Raw genomic sequence first — 25,963 nt, 5'->3', positions numbered from 1 at the left:
GCTGCATTTCTTCTATGATCATCTTCAAATTGTTGCCATGATAACTGTATTTATTTTAAATGGAATTTCTGTGTGAGCCCTATTGCAATGATGTATGATGCTGTGGGTTCGGGGATACATGTGCTCGGCTGCACGACCCGCCGAGCATGAATCTCTAGTTTTTTTTTTTGTCTGTATCTATCTGTGTGTTTGATACATGTATGTTTACATTTAAAGAATGGTGGGCCTGTTATGTACAGAATCACACATTATCATTATTATGATGACTCCCAGCAGTGCATCACAGCAAGTCAAAGACATTGATTTATCAAAAGTATGTTTATTACACTGTACATGTATTGTTGTACAATTGTAGGTTACCAGCTTTCTGACTCTTTCTGAGATTTTAACAAATTGTAATGAACTGAAAGCCTAAAACATGGAAAATTTAGAAATGCATATCGTCGCTGGGGTGACAAGACCTTGTATCTGCAATTTTGGTGAAAATGACTTTTTTGAATTAATGGTCAAATAATGGGTTAAGTGATGTCCTGTCCAAATCCAAACTGTCTTACTCCAAAAATGAAGCCACCACAGCATGTCAAAGGAAAGGCTATCCCTTTCACCACAGTGCTTTGGCCGCCATGTTTTTGTCCCCGCCGAACGAGTTCGAGCAGGGGACTATGAAACGGGCTCCGTACGTGTGTGTGTCCGTGTGTTTGTCCGTCCGTCCGTCCGTCCGTCTGTCCGTCCGTCTGTGCGTCCGTGTGTGATCAAAATGTTCAAAATGCTACTCCTTCGCCATTTCTAACCCGATTTTGATTCTGTTTGCTTTATATGATAGCACTACATGGGAGCTTTGAAACTTCTATACAGAATTTCAATTGTGACCTTTGACCTTGACCTTTGACCTACATTGTACATTTTGCTTCAAAATGCAACTCCTTCGCCATTTCTAACCCGATTTTGATTATGTTTGCTTTATATGATGGCACTAGATGAGGGCTTCAAAACTTCTACACAGAATTTTGACCTTTGACTTCTTTGACCTTTGACCTTGATTTTTGACCTATATTGTACATTGCCTACAAAATGCTACTCCTTCGCCATTTCTAACCCGATTTTGATTCCGTTTGCTTTATGTGATGGCACTAGGTGAGGGCTTCAAAACTTCTACACAGAATTTTGACCTTTGACTTCTTTGACCTTTGACCTTTGATTTTTTACCTATATTGTACATTTTGCTACAAAATGCTACTCCTTCGCCATTTGTAACCCAATTTCAATTCCGTTTGCTTTAAGTGATGGCACTAGTTGAGGGCTTCAAAACTTCTACACAGAATTTTGACCTTTGACTTCTGTGACCTTTGACCTTTGATTTTTTACCTATATTGTACATTTTGCTACAAAATGCTACTCCTTCGCCATTTGTAACCCGATTTCAATTCCGTTTGCTTTAAGTGATGGCACTAGTTGAGGGCTTCAAAACTTCTACACAGAATTTTGACCTCGGACTTCTTTGACCTCTGACCTTGATTTTTGACCTGTATGGTACATTTTGCTACCAAATGCTACTCCTTCGCCATTTCTAACCCGATTTCGATTCCGTTTGCTTTATGTGATGGCACTAGGTGAGGGCTTCAAAACTTCTACATAGAATTTTGACCTTTGACTTCTTTGACCTTTGACCTTGATTTTTGACCTATATTGTACATTGGCTACAAAATGCTACTCCTTCGCCATTTCTAACCCGATTTCGATTCCGTTTGCTTTATGTGATGGCACTAGGTGAGGGCTTCAAAACTTCTACATAGAATTTTGACCTTTGACTTCTTTGACCTTTGACCTTGATCTTTTTACCTATATTGTACATTTTGCTACTAAATGCTACTTCCGGCGGGGACATTACGCACCGCGTAATTTCTACTTTTCCTTGTTTGGCTCTCCTGAACATTTGACATTTTGTAGATACGAGGTCTTGTCACCCCAGCGACGATATGCCAGGAAGCAAGAGTGTAGCAGCTTGATGTTGATTGGCTGTCATGATGACATATCCCATATTATACATATTACTTGATATGAGTGATTCCCTCTTATCTGTTTATTTGTTTGTTTGTTTGTTTGTTGCTTTTTTTCCTGGTTGTAGAGCTGTAGATCCCAGTCAAGCCCTTGCTCTAGATGGAGTGGTATCCTATCTCAGTCACTCAGACATCCCTGCCACTAACAACATTGATGAGGAAGAAGAGATATTTGCCACCACAGAGGTAACGGTCATCTGTGAGATTTGTTTGCTTCAGTGTTGGGTGTATTTATGAGTGCTCATCTGCAGCTAATGACATCCTTAACATAATTATATCACTTGGAAACTTGCAACAATATACTTACATAAAGCACCTTTATAGATGAGGGAGTACTAGTAACAAAGCCACAATGTACCTACAAATGTAGTATGTGAGCAATGTGTGAATGTGATACAATGGTTCAAACAATAGTTTTGTTCCTTCTGTCAGTATCAAAACAAACTTTGAAAAGTGTATGATATGAAATACAGAAAGAAGTTATCGTGTCAACAGAATTTTTCCCTGCTCACTTGAAGGTTGGAAGAGAAACCACTACACTTTGTATGTGAACATCATAGAACAAATTGAGCAACAGTGTGATCTTAATCTGATGCAGAAGTGCATACTTACCTACCATTCTGATTAAAACTGAACTGTTCTCAGACTGATTTCTGTGGTTTTGGGATCATGAAAAACTGAGCATTCTGATTTTTTTGAAAATTGACATAGATTTTTTTTAGAACAGTCATACATGTTATCCAAGACTGATATTTCTCTTATCCATATTGGTGCTTGTATGGAAATCACCCATACATGTGTAGGTTTTATATTTTTGGGAAAATGGTCTCTAAAATAAGGTTCAAATTGCATCACAGAGCATCTAGAACCCCAGATCTTTCAACAATGGCTCTGGTCTTTCATAGTTTCTCCATGGACTTAGGGGTAGGGTTGTGATAGGATTTTAGGTTTACAGTAGTTTCATGTGAGGATAAGGATTATGGTTAGAGTTATATGTCTGTACATGGAATTTATGTTTGGCTTGTTTGACTTAGCATGCAGATATTTCCATGCAAGCAGTTGTCACAGGAGCAAATGTCATGGAACCATTCAAATGTTTTTCCTGGTGTCAATAAAGTCACCAAATGTCTTGTTTTGCACTACAGTTAGTGCTTGTGTGTGAATGTGTGTGCATCTGTCTGTCTGTCTTGCTGGCTGAATGTATGTCTGGCTATCCATAGGTTCACTGCATCGGTCAACCCATTGGTGCTATTGTAGCCGTGTCTCATGAGCTAGCGGTCAAGGCGGCCAGACTGGTGGATGTCCAGTATGAGGATCTGCAACCTGTTATACTCACTCTCCAGGCAAGTATTCTCATTTAACTGTGTTGTTGGATACAGCAGGGTGCATCAGTTAAAAGCAGGATTATTAATCTCTGAGATTTTTTTTTGGTGTCTGCTTGTTCTTACAATCTCTAGTGGTTCAGAGTTTGAAGGGACGTAGGGTTGTGCATAATGTGTGATCTAAAAGACCTTTCTGCTTCTCAGGGAGATAATCATAGAGCTGCTGAATCGTTCGCAGAAGAGAAAAAGAGAAAACAATGCCTATGAGTATTAGTCTCCTTTTGTATTCACCGTTTTATTTCATCTTATTTTCTGTAACCCTAAAAAGGCGGGGGGGGGGGGGGGGGGGGGCGGAAGGGGGAGGTTGAATCACACTCCCCCCCCCCCCCTCGCCTCAATATTTTTCATGAATATTCCACCGCGCGAATTTTTTTGACAATGCCGTTCACTGACTTTTTACTTTCAAGTCTCGCACATCTTTTGACACCATTTTCGCGAAAATAGTGCATACCGTTACGACACTGCACGACCTTTTATACATGCATGTCAGACCGAAAATGGCTCCCAAAAAATGTGATTTTGTGTATAAAGACTGGAGTTTTCTCACCTTATTCATAAAGATATAATTATTTTCACTTTCACAGGCTGAAATCAATTAATTTTAGCATAGTTATGCTTGAAGTAGTAGTCTGGTAGGAATGGGGGGTCCCCATGCACCCCCCGAACACATTTTTTTAACTTACTTTTTTGTAACCCTTAGGGTGTCTAGTTAATGAATTTTTTTGTTCCCAAGAAAAAATCGTGTCCCATGGGGGTCATTGGCGGCCATCTTGGCAGCCATCTTGGATTTTCAGGGAAAATCATTATTTTCCATAACTTTTGAACTACACAGCATAAAACTATAAATAAAGCATTTCTTCAGGGTAAACGTGACACGAGGAATCGATTGCAATGGGTATTTACATGATTAAAGCAAGTTCGAAACAAGAAAAGCCTAAAAAAATGCAAATTTCGGTGTCATTTTCACCGAAAAATACCCAAATAGTTTAACTTTTAAATTACACAACATACAGGGACAAATAAAACAGTACTTCAGAATTAATACGGCATGAGGAATCGTTTGAGATAGTAACTTACATGATTAAAGCAAGTTCCATACAAGAAAAGTCCAAAAATGCGAGGAAAACCAGTGTTGATTACTTTAGAAATATTCCCCAGTAGTCCATATCTGGTATACATATACATGAAAATCTCATACCTCCTAAGAGTGAACTCACCACTTTTTCTTAACAGTCTGGTAGGAATGGGGGGGGGGGGGGGGGTCACATGCACCCTCCTTTTTGTATCCCTTAGGGTGTCTATTTGATTTTTTTTTGTTTCCAAGTAAAAATCGAGTCACATGGGGGTCATTGGCAGCCATCTTGGATTTGCAAGGGAAATCATTAATTTCTATAACTTTTGAACTTTCCAACATACAAGGACAAATAAATAATTTCTCCAAGGTAACTGTGGCATGAGGAATCGATTTAGCTGGTTATTTACATGATTAAAACAAGTATGATACATGAAAAATCCAAACATGCGAAAAAAAGTGTCGTTTACTCTGGAAATTGCCCAAATAGTCCATATACATACATGACAATTATATACCTCATATGATTGACTAACCACTAAAGTCTTAATAGTCTTGTAGGAATGGGGGATCCTCATGCACCCTCATTTTTTGTATCCCTTAGGGTGTCTATTTGATGATTTTTTTTTTTTTTGTTTCCAAGTGAAAATCGTGTCGCCGGGGGGAGAGATATTGGCGGCCTTTTTTGATTTGAGAGAAAAATCAGTAAATTCTGTAACTTTTGAACTTCACTACATACAGGGATATATATAAAATTTCTTCAGGGTAACTGTGTCATGAGAAATCGATTGAGATGGTTAAAATACAAAAATTAAGTGTCATTTACACTGTAGAGTACCCAAAATCCGTATACATACATGACAAACTACTTCACAAAAGTGACTTAGCACTTTGTCTTTAGACCATAGCTCAAAAGCAGGCAATATGCAACTCCAAGCATTTTGACGCCTCACTTGTTGAAATCAAATGAAAAATGTAAGCAAGATGGCAATTCATATGCAGATTCAGTTCAATTCAATTCAAACTTTATTTCATTTTTCGAAAAGAAGGACATAAACATTTCACTTTCTTTGGTAACAGAGAATAAGGTTACATATTATAATCAAAACAAAGGAAAATTGAGAAAACATAATTGTCAAACCGTGAGATAACAAATATGTTGCAATGAAAATTGACTGAAGTGATATAAACGATATAACATTACACAAAATATCGAAAAATGAGGGACCCACTAAAAAGGCAATGCTTGTAGAATGTGAGCCCCTCACGTACAGAATGTCAATAGAAATGAACTGATGCAAAGAGGGGAAAATTTTGAGAATAAAGTCATATAAAAAAAGTCTCGAAGAACAATAAACAGACAGAGTAACAGACACACACACATACACAGGCGAATGAACATTAAACGAGACTGGGACGACAACACTTATAAAGGAGGACTAAGATACAAGGCAGAACGAGACAAGGCTGACATAATAGAAAGACAATACAACGGACAGAAAGGCAAAACAAATCCAGCGATCCTCGACAGAACTATATCGAAAAAATAATGAGATGCGTGGAAAGGATACGGAAATATGGAAAAATAGAAAGATAAGATGCGGAAGTAATATAAATAGAATCGAATTTACTCTGTACGTGTCACGGGACAACAAGGACGAGAAAAATGCTTGACAGTGTATTATTGGGAATCGGAATTCTTCGAAAAGAAATTAAAAAGATACCCCTAAAAAAGCAGATCAAAAGAGGTGAACAAACAAATTTTGATCACAACATGTGAAAGTGACTAATCGACAAAATTCAAACCTAAAATGTAATTGAACACTTTTTGTGCCATGCATCTTCTATTTCATTTAATTTTATATTTGAAGAGTTTTAGTAATGGTATTTTCATAAAAGAAATCACTGTGCCAAAATGCTCTGTCGGTGTCACCAATTTAGGTGCCAGAATGTTATCATTAAAACGTATTTAAGATTAACACTGATTAAGTTAAAAATGATTGATTCAAACGTATTTGTTTAAAGCCTTCCTGTTTGAAAATAAACATATGAATTTCACTTGACAGCCAGAAATCCACTCCCTCTCTCTCTCTCTCTCTCTCTATATATATATATATAATATATATATATATATATATATATGTTTATATTTATATATAAAGTATGGAATTAACGTATATCGAAAAAAGTTACACAATATGACTTTACTTTGTCTAAAGTATTCTGAATTCTCATCCTGTGCAATCATACAAACCACAGATGTGGTAAGTGATATGTTAGCTTTTGGTTTTACACTTCTGTAATTTCCAGTCATCATCAAAACGATCATTGTAATCGATGTCTGGCTCCTCCTCTTCATCCTCCTCCATCTACGCAGTAACTTTGTGAAGCAAGTCAATGAGGGAAGTGGGAAGGATAGGGCCGCTTGATCACATCGGATCCATGATACCGAAGGCTGTCTTCTGCCACCTTTGTCCATGATCAAAGAGGTAGCGCACCAGAAGATTGGCTAGTCAAATCGCTTGAAGATGGCAAGGTGGTACACGTGGTTCAGATATTGAAAGTGTGAAATAAGGTTGCCTCTGCCAGGTGGGAGCAAGGAGAAATCCACCTTGGTTTGGTCATCTGTTTCAGCATGATGCTGCGAACGCCATTATATATAGACTTCTCCCTGGCCTTGCTGTACATTTTGGGCATGTGAATGCTTCAATGTCATCTGTCACCTCTGGCTCCACAGACCACCCACCACCAAGATTTATGAGGAAAAAACACTCAACTTGGCATACTGTAAAGTCATATTCTAAGATTTCAGTAGTGTTTATTATGATAATCAATACTGAGCAACTTATCAGATTGCAGTATACTTGTAAAAAATCATGATATCAAACAACTCTCACCTGAATGCTATGTGGCATGTGGGGTGGCTTTGTAGATTCTTTAGGGGTCCAATTTTTCCCAACCTATGAAGGCACTTTAATTGTTACATCTTCCCCGGTAAACACATACAGTCCAAGTATTTTGGTACAGTAATGAGCTCCCGTTAACTCTATATGCAAGATAATTGACATTCACAACCTGGCGATACGCGACAGTCCATTTATTAAGTAAAATACTACATTGTAGAATGCATTAAGCATGGACCAAGGGGATCAAGAAAATGTGTGTCTGGATTCCTCACCAAAGCTACCTTGTTTATACCCGAGCTTAGCAGCGCACTTGAGGTAGAGTACGACCGTCACGGTGGTGTCCGTCTCCTTATACTGGTTAGACAGTCACTCATGGATATCGCAACATTGTCTCCTGGAACACATCATTGTGTAAACAAAAGGAATGTAACAGAAATCACATTCTCTGAAGCTTAAGTGATTCCTGTTACATTCTTTTTGTTCACTCAATTATTCATCCCACGAGACAATAAGCTTTATCCATGAGCTGCTGTAACCAGGAGAAGGACACCAGGGTAGCGCTCTGCCTCGAGTATTCCACTATTAAAGTTGGGTACCAGACACAGACATTTTCTTGATCTTCTTGCACCATGCTTACTCCGTCACCCTCACTATCTTCCTTGATAAATGGACTGTCGAGCATTGCCAGATTGTGAATGTTGGTGAACTGGCATACAGAATCAAAGGGAGCTGGCTTCTGTACCACAATACTTGGACTACATGTGTTTACAGGGGAAGATGTAACAAGTGCCTTCAAGAGTAGGGGCAAAGTCGGACCCCTAAAGAATCTACAAAGCCACCCCATGTATCAAACAGCATTCAAGTGAGAGTATTCTGATATTATAATTTCAGCAATATTTTACTGAAGTGTGGTAAATTGTTCAATATTACATACTAATGAACACTCTTGAAATCTTAGAACATGACTTTAAAATGTGTCAATGTTTTATGTCCCCCACATAAATCTTGGTGATGGATGGTCTGTAGAGCCAGTAAGAGGTGACAGAAGACATTGGAGCATTCACATGCCTAATGTATTACCATAAGAGCCGGAGAAGTCTATTTACAGCAGCATCATCCAAAGTAGATGATGGGAGAGGGCGAACAAATGACGACAAACTCCAATGTGGATTTCTTCATGCTCCCATCTTGCAGAGACAACCTTATCCCACACATTAAATGTGTGACCTATCGCCTTGCCATCTTAAAGAGAGCTGACCAACCAATCTTCTGATGCTCTGTATATGACCCATTTGAACCTGGACAAGGATGGCAGAAGATAGCCTTTGTTATGATGGAGCCAGTGTGGTCAAGTGGCCCTATCTTTCCGACTTCCCTCATTGACTTGCTTCAGAAAATTACTAAGGAGATGAAGGAGGATGAAGAAGAGGAGCCAGACATTGATCACAATGATCGTTTTGATGATGACTAGACATTAAAGAAGTGTGAAATGGAAAGCTGATATATCGCATAGCCGCTTCTGTGTTTGTACAGTTACACAGGATGACAATTGAGAATGTTTTTAGAAAAGTGAAGTCATATTGTGTTCCTTTATTTTTATGCCTCCGCCACGAAGTGGCGCCGGAGGCATTATTTCATTATACGTTAATTCCGTATGCTTCATGAAAAGCATATACACACGTCAGAGATGTTAAGATATAATAGATGATGACTGGCGGCGGAGGGAACATACTTGAAATGCTGTTGAGGGAGGTTATAAGTGCGGTGCGGTCCTAGGCCTTAATTCTGTCATTTGTTACGTGAACATGTTTTCCCATGGGAGAACATTACAAGAATGTTCGCCCATGGGCAAACATAACGAATGTACCTCCATCACGTGACTGTGTTCAGGAAAACACTAATCGGTATTTGACTAACCCATTTAAAATATCATTTTGTCTTTTGATAACAGCTTGGATATTGTGTCGTGTATTAGACAACTTTTAACAAAATTCGAAAGAAAACTTAATTCCAATCAATGTGAACTTGAATTTAATAGATGATGACTGGCGGCGGAGGGAACATACTTGAAATGCTGTTGAGGGAGGTTATAAGTGCGGTGCGGTCCTAGGCCTTAATTCTGTCATTTGTTACGTGAACATGTTTTCCCATGGGAGAACATTACAAGAATGTTCGCCCATGGGCAAACATAACGAATGTACCTCCATCACGTGACTGTGTTCAGGAAAACACTAATCTGTATTTGACTAACCCATTTAAAATATCATTTTGTCTTTTGATAACAGCTTGGATATTGTGTCGTGTATTAGACAACTTTTAACAAAATTCGAAAGAAAACTTAATTCCAATCAATGTGAACTTGAATTTAATAGATGATGACTGGCGGCGGAGGGAACATACTTGAAATGCTGTTGAGGGAGGTTATAAGTGCGGTGCGGTCCTAGGCCTTAATTCTGTCATTTGTTACGTGAACATGTTTTCCCATGGGAGAACATTACAAGAATGTTCGCCCATGGGCAAACATAACGAATGTACCTCCATCACGTGACTGTGTTCAGGAAAACACTAATCGGTATTTGACTAACCCATTTAAAATATCATTTTGTCTTTTGATAACAGCTTGGATATTGTGTCGTGTATTAGACAACTTTTAACAAAATTCGAAAGAAAACTTAATTCCAATCAATGTGAACTTGAATTAAATGCATACAGGATGTAATCACAAAAGCGATTCATTTGCAAATATTTCTAAATTAAAGTACCAGCAATCCACATTGATATACAGTCCCTATTCACAGGGTAGATTTCCTGCTATCAAATGAAATTTTTCTCTTTGTTTTCGGACAATAATCTTTAAACAAATACATTTGAATGAATTGCTTTTTTTTTAACCTGAGTGCAAGTGGAAACATTTTGGCATCTAAATTTTTCAAATCGGCTCAACATTTTGGCACAGTGATTGTTTCCTTAAAAATATCCCAACTCAAACTCTTTTTAGATACAAAATGAAACGAAATTGAACGCGCAAAGAGTGTTAAATTTCAGTTCAAGTTTTATCTTTGTCCATTAGTCACTTTCACATGTTGTGATCAACATTATTATCATGTGTCACCTCCTTTGACCACTTATTTTAAGGGTATTTGCATATGAATTACCAGAGTGCTTACATTCGTATTCGATTTCACCAAGTGAGGGGTGACAATGCTTGAAATTAATTTTCTCTTCAGATTCTATTTTTGATACCAAACAAAAAAGGCCTATTTGGGCAATGATCTAAAGACAAAGTCGTTAGTCACGTTTGTGAGGTATGCAATTTGCCATGTATGTAGCATGAAATATTTGGGTAACAGCACTTAATTTTTCATATTTTTGACATTTTTTGTATCAAACTTGCTTTCATCATGTAAATGACAATCTCAATTGATTCCTCATGCTGTGTTTCGTCTGAAGAAATGTTTTATTTGTCCCTGTATGTTGTGTATAGTTCAAAAGTTGAACTATTTGGGTACTTTTTGGTGTAACCGATACAGAATTTTTCATATTTTGGACTTTCCTTGTATCAGACGTTTTTAATGGTGTAAATAACCATCCCAATCGATTCCTCATGCCACATTTACCCTGAAGAAATGTTTTATTTTTCCTTGTATGTTTGAAAGTTCAAAAGTTATAGAAATTAATGATTTTCCTTGCAAATCCAAGATGGCCGCCAATGACTCCCATGTGACACGATTTTACTTGGAAACAAATAAAAAATCATGAAATAGACACCCTAAGGGATAGAAAAAGAAGGGTGCATGGGACCCCCCTCCCCATATTTCTACAAGACTGTGAAGAAAAAGTGGTTAGTTACTCTTAGAAGGTATGAGATTGTCATGTACATGTATATGGACCACTTTGGAATATTTCTAGAGTAAACGACACTGGTTTTCCTCGCATTTTTGGACTTGTCTTCTATGGAACTTGCTTTAATCATGTTAATAACTATGTCAAACTATTCCTCATGCCGTATCAACTCTGAAGCACTGTTTTATTTGTCCCTGTTTGTTGTGTAATTCAAAAGTTAAACTATTTGGGTATTTTTCGGTGAAAATGACACCGAAATTTGCATATTTTTAGGCTTTTCTTGTTTCAAACTTGCTTTTATCATGTAAATAACCATTGCAATCGATTCCTCGTGTCACGTTTACCCTGAAGAAATGCTTTATTTATAATTTCATGCTGTGTAGTTCAAAAGTTATGGAAAATAATGATTTTCCCTGAAAATCCAAGATGGCTGCCAAGATGGCCGCCAATGACCCCCATGGGACACGATTTTTTCTTGGGAACAAAAAAATTCACTAACTAGACACCCTAAGGGTTACAAAAAAGTAAGTTAAAAAAATGTGTTCGGGGGGTGCATGGGGACCCCCCATTCCTACCAGACTATAGGTTCTGTCATAAATTTTGTGAAAAAAATGATTAAAAAATGGTCAAAACAAAGAACTACATAAGAAAATCATAAAACAATAAAATACATAAGAAATTGATTTTGATACCAGATTTTTTGTCAAGTACATTGTTAAGGAATGCTACAAAGAATGTTATCACCAAAAATAAGGGTTCTAGGAGCTTTGCTTTCTGATTTAAAGCACAATGTATAAGTTTATGCATATATTAGCATAATTAATTAATATAATGAAAAGTTCCATTTCTCTTTGTATAGTTTGGTAGGTTACACCACAGGCAATGCATGTGCCAATTTTCATGGCGATTGTGTTATTGACGGTCGAGATCCTGGGGGGGGGGGGGGGGGGTGGGGTGGTTGAATCAACCCTCACCCGGCCACAGAACACCCCAAAAAGCCCGGCCTGGTATGGGTTAAGAGTGTAACTCTACATGCACCAGACAACAAGGTAACATACACATTGTAAGGCAAATCTTATATGAGATGCAAACAAAGAATATGTGCAGGGACCCATAGTGCTCGTCTTGGTGTAAGAAAATAAAGAGAAATTTACCTACGCACATCATGGTATCATCAACCAGTAATGATAATGCCAGTGACATCATAAATGTGACCGTGCATCACAAAACGAACAAAAAGTCGCACCCCTTGATTTTACGTGAGAACTCAAAAAACGTGAAAAGGGTCAACTAAGTCAACATTGAGTTTTTCATATTTTCTGAAAGAACTACCCTTCTACATTATTCTTAAGTTTGGGATCATAAAATGAATGGGAAAGTGCATTTTCATCAGTTTTTCTACAACTCTTTTTTGTAGAGAAGTGAGATCAGGTATGTCTTAGAGGCCCCTTTTCATTTCTTGATATTAAACCCTTTGCACACTCTTCACTTTCAAGTCTGATAACTTTTGAAGGGATAAGTCTACTGCTCTGAACGTAATCATGGACAGAATGTGTTAATAGAGCATGCTTAATTTCAACTTAATCTGATAATTCCTTCATTGTTGTTGCCCAAGTGGTTTACATCCTGTTTGTTTGTCCCATTCATCGCACGGCTAGCATGGTTTGGTAAAGATTAAGCGCTTGAATAGACAGATAGAGCCTGTACTTCTGAACCATTTTTCTCAGTTCACACTTTTCCAGAGTGTGTGCTTTCTTTCCAATATTATAGGTTAGGAGAGTCCATTTCAGTTGAGCTATACATCATTTCAAAGCTTAGAGTCAGCTCTTTCAGAATCTGCCCTTAACTAAAAATCCATGTCTGGCAACTTTTTGTTTGTTTTGTGGAGCAGGGTCACAAATATGTATCATTGTTAATACTGGTTAGGTTCCTATGCATGAATATTAGTATCAACTACCAATTCAAACAATACACTGAAGCAAGATACTTGCTTTAATTTTTCATTGTACATGATAGAGCAGATTCCAGAAGCTTATTCAGCATTCATGCTAATGCTTTGGAGGAAAATATTGAAAATGAAGAGATCATTCAGTATCTGTGCAAGACATACTCTCTCGCTGAAGTATAAATCCTTGTGATGATTATTTGCAGTGATGCCATCCTAAATTTGTTGAGACATTCAGCTAATTTTTTGTCTTGTTATGCAATTGGTATTTACAGGAAGCGATCAAGGAGGGTTCCCTCTTTGACACCGTGACAGAGTTTTCCAAAGGGGACCTCAAGGATAGCTTTGGGCAGGCCGAGGAAATCCTCGAGGGATCCTTTGAGGTCGGGGGCCAGGAGCATCTATACCTGGAGACCCACACGTGTGTGGCACGGCCAGGAGAGGGTGATGAAGTGGAGGTCCATGCCTCACTTCAGACCCTGGATATGCTCCAGGTATCCTACCCATATCAACTGCCATCAAAGACCATTTCAGCAATGGCAACTGTCATAAACTCAAGTAGTCTCCTCATCCAGCTGGTCCAACACCCAAAACTGTAAAAATTCATAACTTTTCATTGATTATCCAATTTTCCTCAAACTTTTGCTGATATATTTGACTGATGTTGCTGCTTTCGCTCAATCCACATTTCTCTTTGGGTTTTGGTTTCCTTTAATAAGCGTGAATATATAATGTTACAAAACCTGCCAAACTGAATACTACTTTCACTGTTTCATACAAGTATTCCACATCCTTCCTTTTTCCCTTTTAGAGAGCAATAGCCAAGGCAATGGGTGTTCCAAGGAACTGCATCTCATGCCATGCCAAAAGAATTGGAGGAGGTTTCGGAGGAAAGGCAGACAAGGTGGGACTGTTCATTGCCTGCTGTGTGGCAGCCAAAAAGTAAGTCAGTCTACTGCTTTTTACCCTTTTGAATTGTTTGATTAAATTCAGTGTCATGAAGCATGTAGTGATATGTATTTAGGAATGTGGCCCTTGTTTTGTTTTTTAATTATACTTGCTGAGTATTTTGCAAAATTTTCACAAATTTTGCAAGTCGGTTGCTATCCGCAAATTTTAAAACATGCGAAAGTATTAACTCTGATCTGGACATGAATGTGACTTGCATGCATACATTCTTCTATTCAATATTGAACTCCACAATCGCGAATTTAACCACTTGTGAAATTGCTGGGAAGTCCCATTTCATAAGAAATTTGTACTCACTATAAAATATATGGCATATACAGTAGTTGTTTTATTAGGGGGAGTGTGGGAATGCAATAACTTTATAATAAAAAATGGTCGCAAAGCCTCTGGTGTCTAAGAACTAGCCCTGCTTGGTACGTTGTACAAACCTTTGCTCATCTCATTAACTCCTGTACCTGTTTATTCACTCTGATTCAGACTCCATAGGCCGGTGCGAATGCGACTGGAACGCACAGATGACGTCATCATCACAGGAGGGCGCCATCCGTTCCACTTGGACTACCGTGTTGGCTACAACAGGAACGGTCGCATCCTAGCAGTGGATGCCAAGCTGTATGGAGATGGTGGACACATGGATCAGTGTACAAAATGGGTAAGTGTACACTTGTAAATATTCCATGATAGTATGCGATTTTTGAAGAGTTTAAATGCACTATACTGAATTGTAATTTACATACCCCTTTCATATTGGCATCTTCGGATGTCATGCCAGACTCGAGTCTGGGATGAACTCGGCGTGACTGCCCTCCCAAATCCTTATGTAAACACAAGGTACAGCCCGTAATACCCTTTCATATTGATCTCGAACACGGCACGAACTCGGCACACCTTCCCATAGCAGCCCGCTCGGGACAATGTCCTGTGATTACTTGTGGCCAGCTTCCCGCGCTTTTTTATGCCTCCGCCACGAAGTGTCGCCGGAGGCATTATGTTTTCAGGTTGTCCGTCCGTCCGTCCGTCCGTAATCAAGTTTGTGGACAGCGTATCTAAAAAACTGTTTAGAGGTATCCTAATGAAACTTGAAAATTTCCCCATAAACATTTCAAGGTATCTTCATGGAACTTAGTATAGGAGCATGTACTGACTGGCAGTGATCATGTAGGGAATTTAGGGGTCATGGGTCAAAGGTCAGGGGTCAAAGGTCAGGGGTCAAAGGTCAAGGTCAACTCATCAAAATGTCATTATTTCTCTCTTATCTATGCAATATCTGCAGGATTTTTTCCTTGAAACTAATAGTGTATGCATGTATTATCCAATACAAATTCTCTTGGAAGTTTCATGCCAAAAGGTCAAAGGTCAAGTGAAAGTGCTAAATTTCACTTCTTCTGTAAACTTATAAAAGGGTAAAAAGTTGGGTACAAATCCTCAAATCCCCAAATACCTGCACTCTTAGACAGTATAGCCATTCATCCAAATAAACCTAGTTCAAGGAAAGTGAACACTCAATGCATTTGTGACAAACCTGTCATTTTAATATTTTGCCAGTTATGTGAAACTGTCATCACACATTGTCAAGACATTGTGCTATAGACCTATTCAGAGAACCATGCATTATGGCGGAGGCATACCAGTCGCCGGAGGAAGTGCCATGTTTTTGGCCGATATGAAAGGGGTATTACCTGATTACAGGGAAATCACAGTTTACCAGTGTCATCAAAATAAGCATATAGGTCATATGGACGTGATTTGCATAACTCAAATACAGTCAAACCTGCCTTATCGGCCACCTGTCTATAGCGACCACCTGTCTATAGCGGCCACTGAAGAATCCCCGCGAGAGAAAAGCCCTGTTAAAGACCCTGTGTATAGCGACCACCTGTCTAACGCGGCCAGCGGCCACAAGTTTTGTTTCCCGCGGCAAAAAACCCATTGGAGCCGTAGCCGAGCCGATAATTCAGCATGTTTTTCTGCTTTGTAACCACCGTGCCAGTCATTCATGGGTAACGCTCAGTGATCGCCATCGCTGCTTTCATCCCTCATTCAGACATAATAATGCACTTAGTGTTAAGCTTTCTTCACAACAATACACATACTACTGTGTAACAATTTTATATACGCCGACATGATTAATGCCTGAAACACACGGTGTGTGCATACATACACAAATACATGTACATGTAAGGATACAACGATGATACACACATGTACATGTAAGCAATGCACACAAAGTTGGATTACCTGTTTATAGCGGCCACCTGTCTATAACAACCACTTTTTCCGTCTCCCTTGGGTGTCCGTTATAGACAGGTTTGACTGTACAGGCAAACACTACCCTAGTACTACATCAGGTACAGAGGACACTCTTGGACCCCCTGGAAGAGCAAGCTATTTTACATTCTCATCAGAGAAGATAGAAGCTCCACAATTACCTGCTGGTAACCTGTAATTTAGCCTAGAATACATTCACAACAAATTAATGATTCACCCAAGTGCACTAAACTAATTTTCAGTGAGGTCAAAACTGGTGAAAAAGCATAGGTACTGTAGAGGTCATCATTCATGTGGAGTGCACATGATTTGCAGTTATCGTAGTACCTGATGGAGCATGCACACTCCTTTAGAGATAGCAAATGGAGGGACATTAATGTGAAGACTTATTTCCTGTATTCAAAACAATGTATAATGATTTGTCATTTCCCAGGTTGTCCGCCAGGCCCTAGTCATATTTGACAGCGTCTACCAATTTCCAGGTTACCGTGTAACAGGCTACGGGTGCCGCACCAACAAGCCACCCAACACAGCCTTCCGTGGCTTCGGGGCACCACAGGGCCTGACGGCTATTGAGCACATCCTGACTGAGGTTGCCATGGAAACAGGCATCTCACAGAGAAAGGTAGGAACCTCATCTTAACCAGTCTCCATCTACTGGGCTCTTTGTAGGTCCATTGGCAATGGTAGTATAACCTGTTGAGGATGGTTTGTTTTTGCTACAACACGCATTTCCCATAGACACCTGCCCGAGTATACTCGAGACTCATCCTCAACGGGTTAACAAGATATATTGTGTCTTCTGTTGTGCATAATGAGAAATAAACAGAACAGATACTTTTAAATGCAACTAATGAAATTTGCCACTGTGTACATGATTCTTACGTTGTACGTATATCCTGTAAGGTGCACTCTGTATAGGACACTTCCAAGTCTTTGTGTGTTCTTTTGATTGTTTGTTTGTTGTGGCATAACAACAATGTATGAAACATAATTAAAGAAGAGAAGTATGATTGTATAACATTTCTCCTTTATATGGAGTGATACTTCTAGAATTGCAATATATTTCGTGCCTACATGTATTATTATTTAGTCAATACTCTAAAAGTGGTTTCTTTCGCGGTGGTTTTATTTTCGCGCTTTTCGCGCTTTAAGGTTGAACCGCGAATCTAACATCACGCAAAAATGTTTTGAACTCGTCGCTTCTTACAATGCTATCATTACAGACCGCGAATTTAAACACACGCGAAAAAGTCTGCACCGATGGATACCGCGAAAGTTTCTGTACGTGAAAGAAACCACTTTTACAGTATTTATTTTCATTTTCTTTTGTTGTTGCATGATTGTTATTTACAATGCAAGGTACGAGAGATGAACTTCCGGCCACAGGGATACTGTGTGGTGGAAGGAGACACGCCTTTGGACATGGCATCTTTCAGGGAATGCTGGGATACGTGTCTCAGACAGATGGATTACGAGAATCGGCTGGAGAGGGTGGAGGAATTCAACAGGTGACAAAAGAAAACTAAGAAAACTGGACTTCTTTGCCCGAATTCACGAAGGTGGTTTAACCCTATTTTAACTGGGCTATTTGAGACCAGGTTTTTACGGGGGGGGGGGGGGGGGGGGGGGGGGGGGGGCCTTCAGATATCGGCCGCCGATCACGCAATCGCTGTAAAATTTTGCCTGAAGATAGAGCTTGATGTTAACTACAAGATTAAAACAGGTAACAAAACAAAACTAGACTTCTTTGCCCCCGAATTCACATAACTACAAGATAACATGGTCATACACATAATAGAAAAATAATGGCTTTCTATTTATAGTAAATCAGTTATGTAAATTTACGCATGAAATCATATTTTCACCTATAACTCCATTAAAAAGACTGAAGGATTGCTAAATTTTTGTGTCAGAGTTCCTCAAGACACATCCAACAATATTCTTGTGAAAAAATAGCACAATCAAATTAAGTTTCTTTTGTTTTTATTGTTTTGTTAATTTCTTTATGTATTTTCGACCTTTTGTTTTCTATTGTTTTTTGGCCAAAATTTGTTGCAGGCACTTTTTCAAGCTTACGTGTGTATCTACATTAAAATTGATTAATTTCAATGGTCAAAAGTTGAACTAATCTAATCTATATCAATTAAAAAAAAAAAACACAATTTGCATTGGATTTGCACATGATATCATGAATCTGAGCCATTTTCGGGTTGACATGCATATGCAAAACATTACGTAACTTCAGAGCGGTGAACTCTGCCATCGCAAATTTGGTCTCAAAATATGCTGGAGACTTCAAATGAAAAAAGTCATGAAACGATGCGGCAAAATCTTTGCGCGTCCCGGAATCGTAACGCGAAATGTCGGGGGGGGGGGGTCAAATTGACCCCCCTCCCCCAGTCAGAATAGGGTTAGTATGGGGCGCCAAGTGTCGCATGGCCTATTTTGTCAACAAAATGAACATTTTGTCAATGAAATGACTTTTTTCATAATGAAAAAGACCATGCGACACTAATTGGCGCCCCATGGACAAAGATTGTACCACCTTCGTGAATTCGGGGCCCTCATGTACAAAGAAACTTGCTGGTTGGTCCTTTTTATGATGGGGATTACACCATCTGGTAGGGAATAGATTTATGCACTCTACACCTATGTTTATAGAAATGTAGTTTGCAGAAGTAGACAGACACAATGATTAATTGTTTGAATCAGATTCCAAACATTAAGAAATTGCTTTGCACTCTCTCATTAAGTAGCTATGCCAAGGTACACACGTACATAAATCTTTGTACGAAGGAGGATGCCCCTTAATTGTCTTCAAAGTTCATTAAAAAACCACACAGTTTTTAGCATGGCCAAAAAAGCCCGGCCTGATTAGGGTTAACTTACACATACCAAAGAGACCTGTCACATGATCTAGCTCTGCAATATTAGATATCATCAGAACCCAGTTTTAGGTGCCTCGGAGTGCACTTAGAATGCAGGATTTTGAATGTGTTGTCACATTTGAGCACTTTTTTTTTGGAAGATCTTTCAAGAAACAGTTATGTATCTATGGCCCATGACATTCTTTGTTAGTGGCTAGTGATTTATCGTGTTCACTGCCTTTAACTCCCTGTAGGATCAAGATTTCCCATGCACTTCCATTATGATTGTACATGTAGGTTATACTTAGGTTGTGAGCCAAAACCTACATGAAGGGGTCAACCCTTGTACTGTGTATTAGGACTTTGAGTTGTTTTTGTGTGGTAGATTTGAACCATCAGCATTCAGTCCCACTTGTCCATCTGTGTGTCCTGTCATAAAGGGTAGTCGAGAGTTTGCTGTGGATAAATCCTAGTGGTCTTTAATTTATGTTGCAGCATAATTTCATTCAGTTTGTTTGTTTGGTTGATTGATCTATTGATTCATTCATTCAATACAGGCATTTTTTAAAATCTGGTTGACACCATTTGCTGACTTGTGGCTAGTCATCTGATGGCCGATCACAAGGGGTGTGCTTCATTGGCACTGTTTCCAGGATGTGCTCAAGACATACCACTTCACAGAGCTTTGTACCCCGCTCTCTACAGGTAGAAGTAGAGTGTGGTTAGCAGAAGTTTTGACTCTGTCATTCGTGGGACGTACCTTCATGTTTCCATCCTTGTTTCCGGGGAACAGTTTTATGCATCTACCTGGAGAGGACATCTTGTAATGACCACACACAACATGGTTGTCCTGTAAATGTAGATTGAAATCTTTTCGTTGCAAGACAGGCATTGACAGAGACACTGCCCTGTGTGGCCCTAACCACTTGTATAAAAAGAGAAGAAAAAAGAAAGAAAGAATAGCTTTAGATGGACAATTTAACCTGTTGAGGACAGTTTGCTTTTGATACAACACGCATTTCCCATAGACTCCTGCCCGAGTATACTTGGGACTCGTCCTCAACTGGTTAAGCTGTTGCTGTCACAGCGTCACAATTAAAAGTTGCACAATCTTGTGATGATTTTTTTTTCTTTGCTTACAGGCAGAACACATGGCGGAAGCGTGGTATTGCAATTCTGCCCACCAAACATGGTATCGGCATGTTTGGAAACAATACTATGAATCAGGTATGTTCTCTCTTGATGGTACTATCATTTACAGCTGGTATGGACCCATGCAGGTTCATGTCCTGGAGCTACTAAGTCTTCTTGGCTCAATAGGAGACTCCATGAAAAATAAAATATCTCTTCATGAACCGGCATGAGAATGTAAAGGCCTCTCCAATATACCGTAGAATTACTTTTGCCTGTAATTGACTTGCAAGTCATACTCAGTCTCTCCTTGATTACTGTTTGGAACTTCTGTGATGTTTTCACAGCTGAACCATTCACCTGTGAAAAACATATCAACTCCAAATCTTCAAATTCTGGCTGATTGCTTTGATAATATTTGAAATGTTATAAAATTTGGAATAATCTGAAAAAGTCTTACTCCATCAAGTGCAAGAATAGACAGTGGTTAAGAAAATGAAATAATGAAAGGCATTTCAAAATTTATGGCATCGATGATACAGATAGTTACAGGTGTACAAGAACATATGCTACATGAAATGTGGAGATAATCATTCTTTTTTAAATATATTATATATTGTATATTTTGTGTGTAGAAAATAACTCGTAGCCTAGCAAAGAACAAGCAAGCAGAGTAGATAGCAGATGTTCTCAGTATTAGGGAACCTAAACATGGGGCTGTAAACTGAAAAATAATGATTGAATTAAGAGAACAAAACATGAAAATGTTTGTTGACTTTGTCCCCTCCTATCTTCCAGGGAGCTGCCCTGGTACACATCTACACGGATGGATCAGTGCTGGTTAACCATGGGGGTATTGAGATGGGACAGGGACTCAATACCAAGGTGGTTCAGGTAAAGATTATTGCTTAATCCTCAGCACCACCTTCTGTTAGTTATGGGTTTTTTTTCTTCCACATTGTGGTCATTATTTGTGATTCCTAAATATGGTTTGTGCATGATTGCAAGCAATTACAGTTTGTTCTCATGTAATTGAAATCTGGTGTTGCATTGTTTGTTTGTTAGTTGTTGTTATGCCTCCGCAACGAAGTGGCCGGAGGCATTATGTTTTCGGGTCGTCCGTCCGTCCGTCCGTCCGTCCGTCCGTCCGTCCGTACGTCCGTACGTCCGTACGTCCGTCCGTACGTCCGTCCGTCCCGTTTTGTTTTTGTCGATATCTCAAGAACCGTGTGGTGGTTTTACATCAAACTTGGTATGAGGGTATATCCTTGGGGGATAATACTTTGTGTGGATTTTAGGGTCACAGGGTCAAAGGTCAAAGGTCATAGGTTATTTTGTGAAGAAAAAAAATTGAAATTTCATGTTTTTCTCCATATCTCGCAAATGGTTCAAGGTATCTTCATGGAACTTAGTATATATGCTTGTACCGATGGGCAGTGATTATCTAGGGAAGTTGGGGGTCATGGGTCAAAGGTCAGGGGGATCAAAGGTCAAGGTCAACTCCTCAAAATATCACTACTTTCCTTAAAATGCAATATGCCTGAAGGTTTTTTTTTAAACTTGATGTATGGCATGTATTACCCAATATATATTTTTGGGGAAGTTTCTTGCCAAAAGGTCAAAGGTCAAAAGGTAAAAGGTCAAGTGAAAGTGCTAAATTGCACTTTTTCCTCCATATCTCGAAAGTAACTCAAGGTATCATCATGAAACTTACATATTTATGCATGTTCAACCTAACAGTGATTCTCTTTGGAACTGTGAGGTCAAAGGTCAAAGGCCAGGTTTAGATAATGCTATTTTCCCATTTGATACTGAAATTATACTTTTTCTCAATACCTTGAAAATTACTCAATGCATAAACTTATAAAAGGGTCAAAAGTCAAGTAAAAATCATCAGTTCCCCAAATACCTGCACTCTGACATTTTAATCATTCATCCAATTGAACCTAGTTCTAGGAAAGTGAACTTTCAGCACATTTGTGTCAAACCTGTCATTTTAATATTTTGCCAATTGTGTGAAACTGTCATCACACATTGTCAAGACATTGTACTATAGACCTATTAGGAGAACCATGCATTATGGCGGAGGCATATCAGTAGCCGTAGCGATATATCTAGTTTTTTTTATATGCCTCGGCCACAAAGTGTCGCCGGAGGCATTATTTCCTTCTGGAATGATAAGGTATAATTGTATTTTACTAGCGTCAGGATTTTTTTAATATTACACATGCAGAACTTGCCAGGTTTTTATCATACTGATGATATTACCTGTGCTGGCATGTGTCTCAACCCTATTCTGATGGGGGGGGGGGGGCAAATTTACATCCCTCCCTCGACATTTCGCGTAATGATTCCACAACACGCAAAAATTTTGCTGCGCCATTGCATGACTTTTTTCTTTGAAATCTCTCGCATATTTTGAGACCAAATTTGGGACGTCCAGGTACACCGTTCTGAAGTTACGTAATGTTTTGCATATGCATGTCCGCCCGAAAACAGCTTAAATTTGTAATTTTGTGTACAAATCCAAATGAATGCAAATTGTGTTTTTATGTTAAATTGATATGAATTAGATTATGTCAACTTTTAATCATTGAAATTGATTAATTCTGTTGCAGATAAGTTTGAAAAAATGTCTGCAACAAATTTTGGCAAAAAAAGATAGAAAACAAAAGGCCAAAAACGATAAAATGCATAAGAAATGAACAAAACAATAAGAAACAAAAGAAATTAATTTGGATTGGGTCATTACTTTGCAAGAAAATTATTTGAGGAATTCTGACACAAAAAATTAAAAATCCTTCAGCCTTTTTAATGGAGTTAAAGGTGAAAATATAATTTCATGCATAAATTTGCATAATGAATTAATTAAAAATAGAAAATCAATATTTTTGTCTTGTATAACCGTATAATCTTGTAGTTGACATCCGACTATGTTTGGGCAAAATTTTGCAGCAATCACGTGATCAGGTGCTGAGATCTGAAGGGAGGGTCAAATTGACCCCCCCAGTACAAACTTGGTCTCAAATAGCCTTGTTACAATCTATTCTCATTTTCCTTACCAATTGGCCCTATAGGGTTAAATCGGTAAGGAAAATGAGGTCTTGCAAGAGCTTTGCTTTATGACATTGACATTTATTCTTTCAGTGCTAGTCCGTAGGCAGTCTGAAAATGATGCGAAATATCTCAGATGTATAAATCTACTTGCTTTAGTTATCAAACGTCAATTAGAATTTGCATGATTCACTGCTATATTGCAGTTGTGTAATTCTGTCAAGCAGTTTGCAATGATTTGACCAGTTTGTCTTTCAACACGTCTTGATGGTTTCTCTCCCTAGCCTTTTGAGGAATCAGAGCATTAGTGTGTATTGCAAGAATGCTGCTCCAAAGAATGTATTTCTCTCTGCTCTTTTTTCACTCAAATAAAGAAAATCGTATTCAAATTCATGAAATTCTTCCTTTGAATTGCAACTGATTGACAAATTGCCCTAGACTTACGCGATGTAGGGCAATTTGTCAATCAGTTGCAAAAGAAAATCTTTTGCCTGAACAATCATTCTAGCCATTTCTTCTACAGTACAAATTATTGAACACATTCAATGCAGACTTGCAATGTACATGTATAAGGAGCTGTTGAAGAAGAAGAAGAAGAGAAAAATATATATATTACATGTATAGATTAATAAAAATATGACTTCTAAATGCTTTGCTCTGAATGGTCACTGGCCAAATTTGCAAACAAGTCTTCCACTTGAAATCAGGCATACGCAAACCTTTCAAATTTGGAAATGATTATTGTGTACAGTATAAAGATTTGACATATGGATACATGAAACTGTATGCTTGTTCAGTGCTTCTTGATTTTTGATACACAAGAATGAAGATGACTAGGATTTCAGTAGACATGAGTACAGTAGCTGAAACTGAATGATTGTGGTACAGTTTTTCTTGTTTTACTTTTCCATACAATTTTCGTCAGGTTGCGAGCAAAGTGTTAGGGATTCCAGTAAAAAGGATTTCTACGAGTGCCTCAGCAACAGACAAGGTCCCCAACCCAACGGCAACTGGAGGTAGCAGTGGCACTGATCTGTATGGCGGAGCTGTCAAGGTAATACATGGGATTACATTTTTTGGATTGATCTTATTGCAGGAACACCTATTTGCATGCTTTTGCAGCTAAAGTATGAAATTGATACTGTCACACAATTGGGGAACTTTAATTTGAGACAAACATTTTTATGTTCACACTGCATGGACACATGCACAGGTCTGGGGGAGTATATTGTGATTTTATAATATTGTGATTTGCCCATCCCATTTATCTTACAGTGACAGTCCTGCTACATAGAAGGAAAATATAGTTACATACTCTCTCTGCCGTACACTCATATACAGTCGACTTTCAGTGCATAAATATCCTGTTGGTATCAAATACTTGCAATACTGTGTTCTCACATGTGGAAACTGTGGAGGTGTACGATAGTAATATGAAATCATGAATAACCCTACATATTTACATACTGGCATAATCCAGCCTTCAACGTTTGCAGCGATTATTTATTGTGATTGACAACTTTCTGATGATAGTGCATACATGTACTATGTACCATACTTCAACAATAGCTCAAATTAGTATATCTTTATGAAATATGAACACATATGTGACCTGCGACAAAACGGGATCCAAAGTTGCCGACGGCTGAGCCAAGAAGATCGAGTTTAAAGTCACATCATCAAAATCATTCAAAACCATTATTTTTTTTTCTGTTTTTGGCATAATGTTGTAATCTAATGTTTTGTCTATGATCTGCTGAAATTTCGAAGCTAAATGATCAAAGAAAGGCAGAAACTTAGCATCTTTCTGGGCCATGATTTTCTGACTTTCAATGGAACAGAGACGTGTCTGAAAATTTGGATTTAACGCCGCTTATAGACTCCACCCCTGGCATCCTGGTTACTGATTGGTCATGCGTAGACCGTGGGCGATAAGCTTGAATGAACATGGCGGAGGTTCCTATGAGCAGACCTATTGTCAATGGGTGAAGGCTGTCTTACCTCCCCGTGATCACAATTGTGTAGGAAAGAAATCTTTCAGGAGGTTTTCTCAAAATGCTGATTTCCTACACCACTCCAAACGGTCTCATAAAATCATCAATATCTCCGCAACCAAGTACTCTTATGAGTTGTGTTCAATAACAATATGAAACTAAAACGGAAGAGTAATTGAATAATGCCAAGTCATTTTCAGAAAATCAACCCTCAACTTTCGAATCCTTTTGTTGTAGCGGTTCACATAAAATCTTTGTTTATTTTTTGCGCTAGTTTCTGGTTGCGCAAAATGTGTGAAAATTCAAAGCTGCAAAAGTTTCCACTTTACAGTAGAATGTAGTAATGTTCACATGGGAGCTATTCCTGTCTTGGTTGTGTTCTGTGTTTACACGAGACCACTTTCCATGATGAGCTGACCTTTCCACTGAATTCAAGGCACTGAAAAATTATGACTTTTTTGACATTTTGTGT

At 38.5% G+C, this 25,963-nt stretch overlaps 1 protein-coding gene across 1 annotated transcript in view; it reads left to right on the top strand.

Moving 5' to 3' along the window:
• Nucleotides 1–25,963, top strand: part of LOC139720786 (xanthine dehydrogenase/oxidase-like) — an 89,963-nt gene that overhangs the window by 55,564 nt on the left and 8,436 nt on the right. Inside the window, exons 18-27 of the mRNA XM_071632127.1 lie at nt 2,126–2,243; nt 3,278–3,400; nt 13,481–13,699; nt 14,017–14,147; nt 14,652–14,826; nt 16,876–17,067; nt 17,805–17,953; nt 20,455–20,539; nt 21,242–21,337; nt 24,423–24,551. Of these exons, the coding sequence (XP_071488228.1) occupies nt 2,126–2,243; nt 3,278–3,400; nt 13,481–13,699; nt 14,017–14,147; nt 14,652–14,826; nt 16,876–17,067; nt 17,805–17,953; nt 20,455–20,539; nt 21,242–21,337; nt 24,423–24,551 (1,417 nt within the window). The remainder of the gene's footprint in view (nt 1–2,125; nt 2,244–3,277; nt 3,401–13,480; nt 13,700–14,016; nt 14,148–14,651; nt 14,827–16,875; nt 17,068–17,804; nt 17,954–20,454; nt 20,540–21,241; nt 21,338–24,422; nt 24,552–25,963) is intronic.

This window comes from Diadema antillarum, unplaced genomic scaffold (genome assembly GCF_040938485.1).
Source record: "Diadema antillarum isolate AM-2024a unplaced genomic scaffold, OU_Dant_1.0 scf00000133, whole genome shotgun sequence".
Classification (NCBI taxonomy): Eukaryota; Metazoa; Echinodermata; class Echinoidea; order Diadematoida; family Diadematidae; genus Diadema; species Diadema antillarum.
This window is presented reverse-complemented; position numbering and strand designations above follow the sequence as displayed.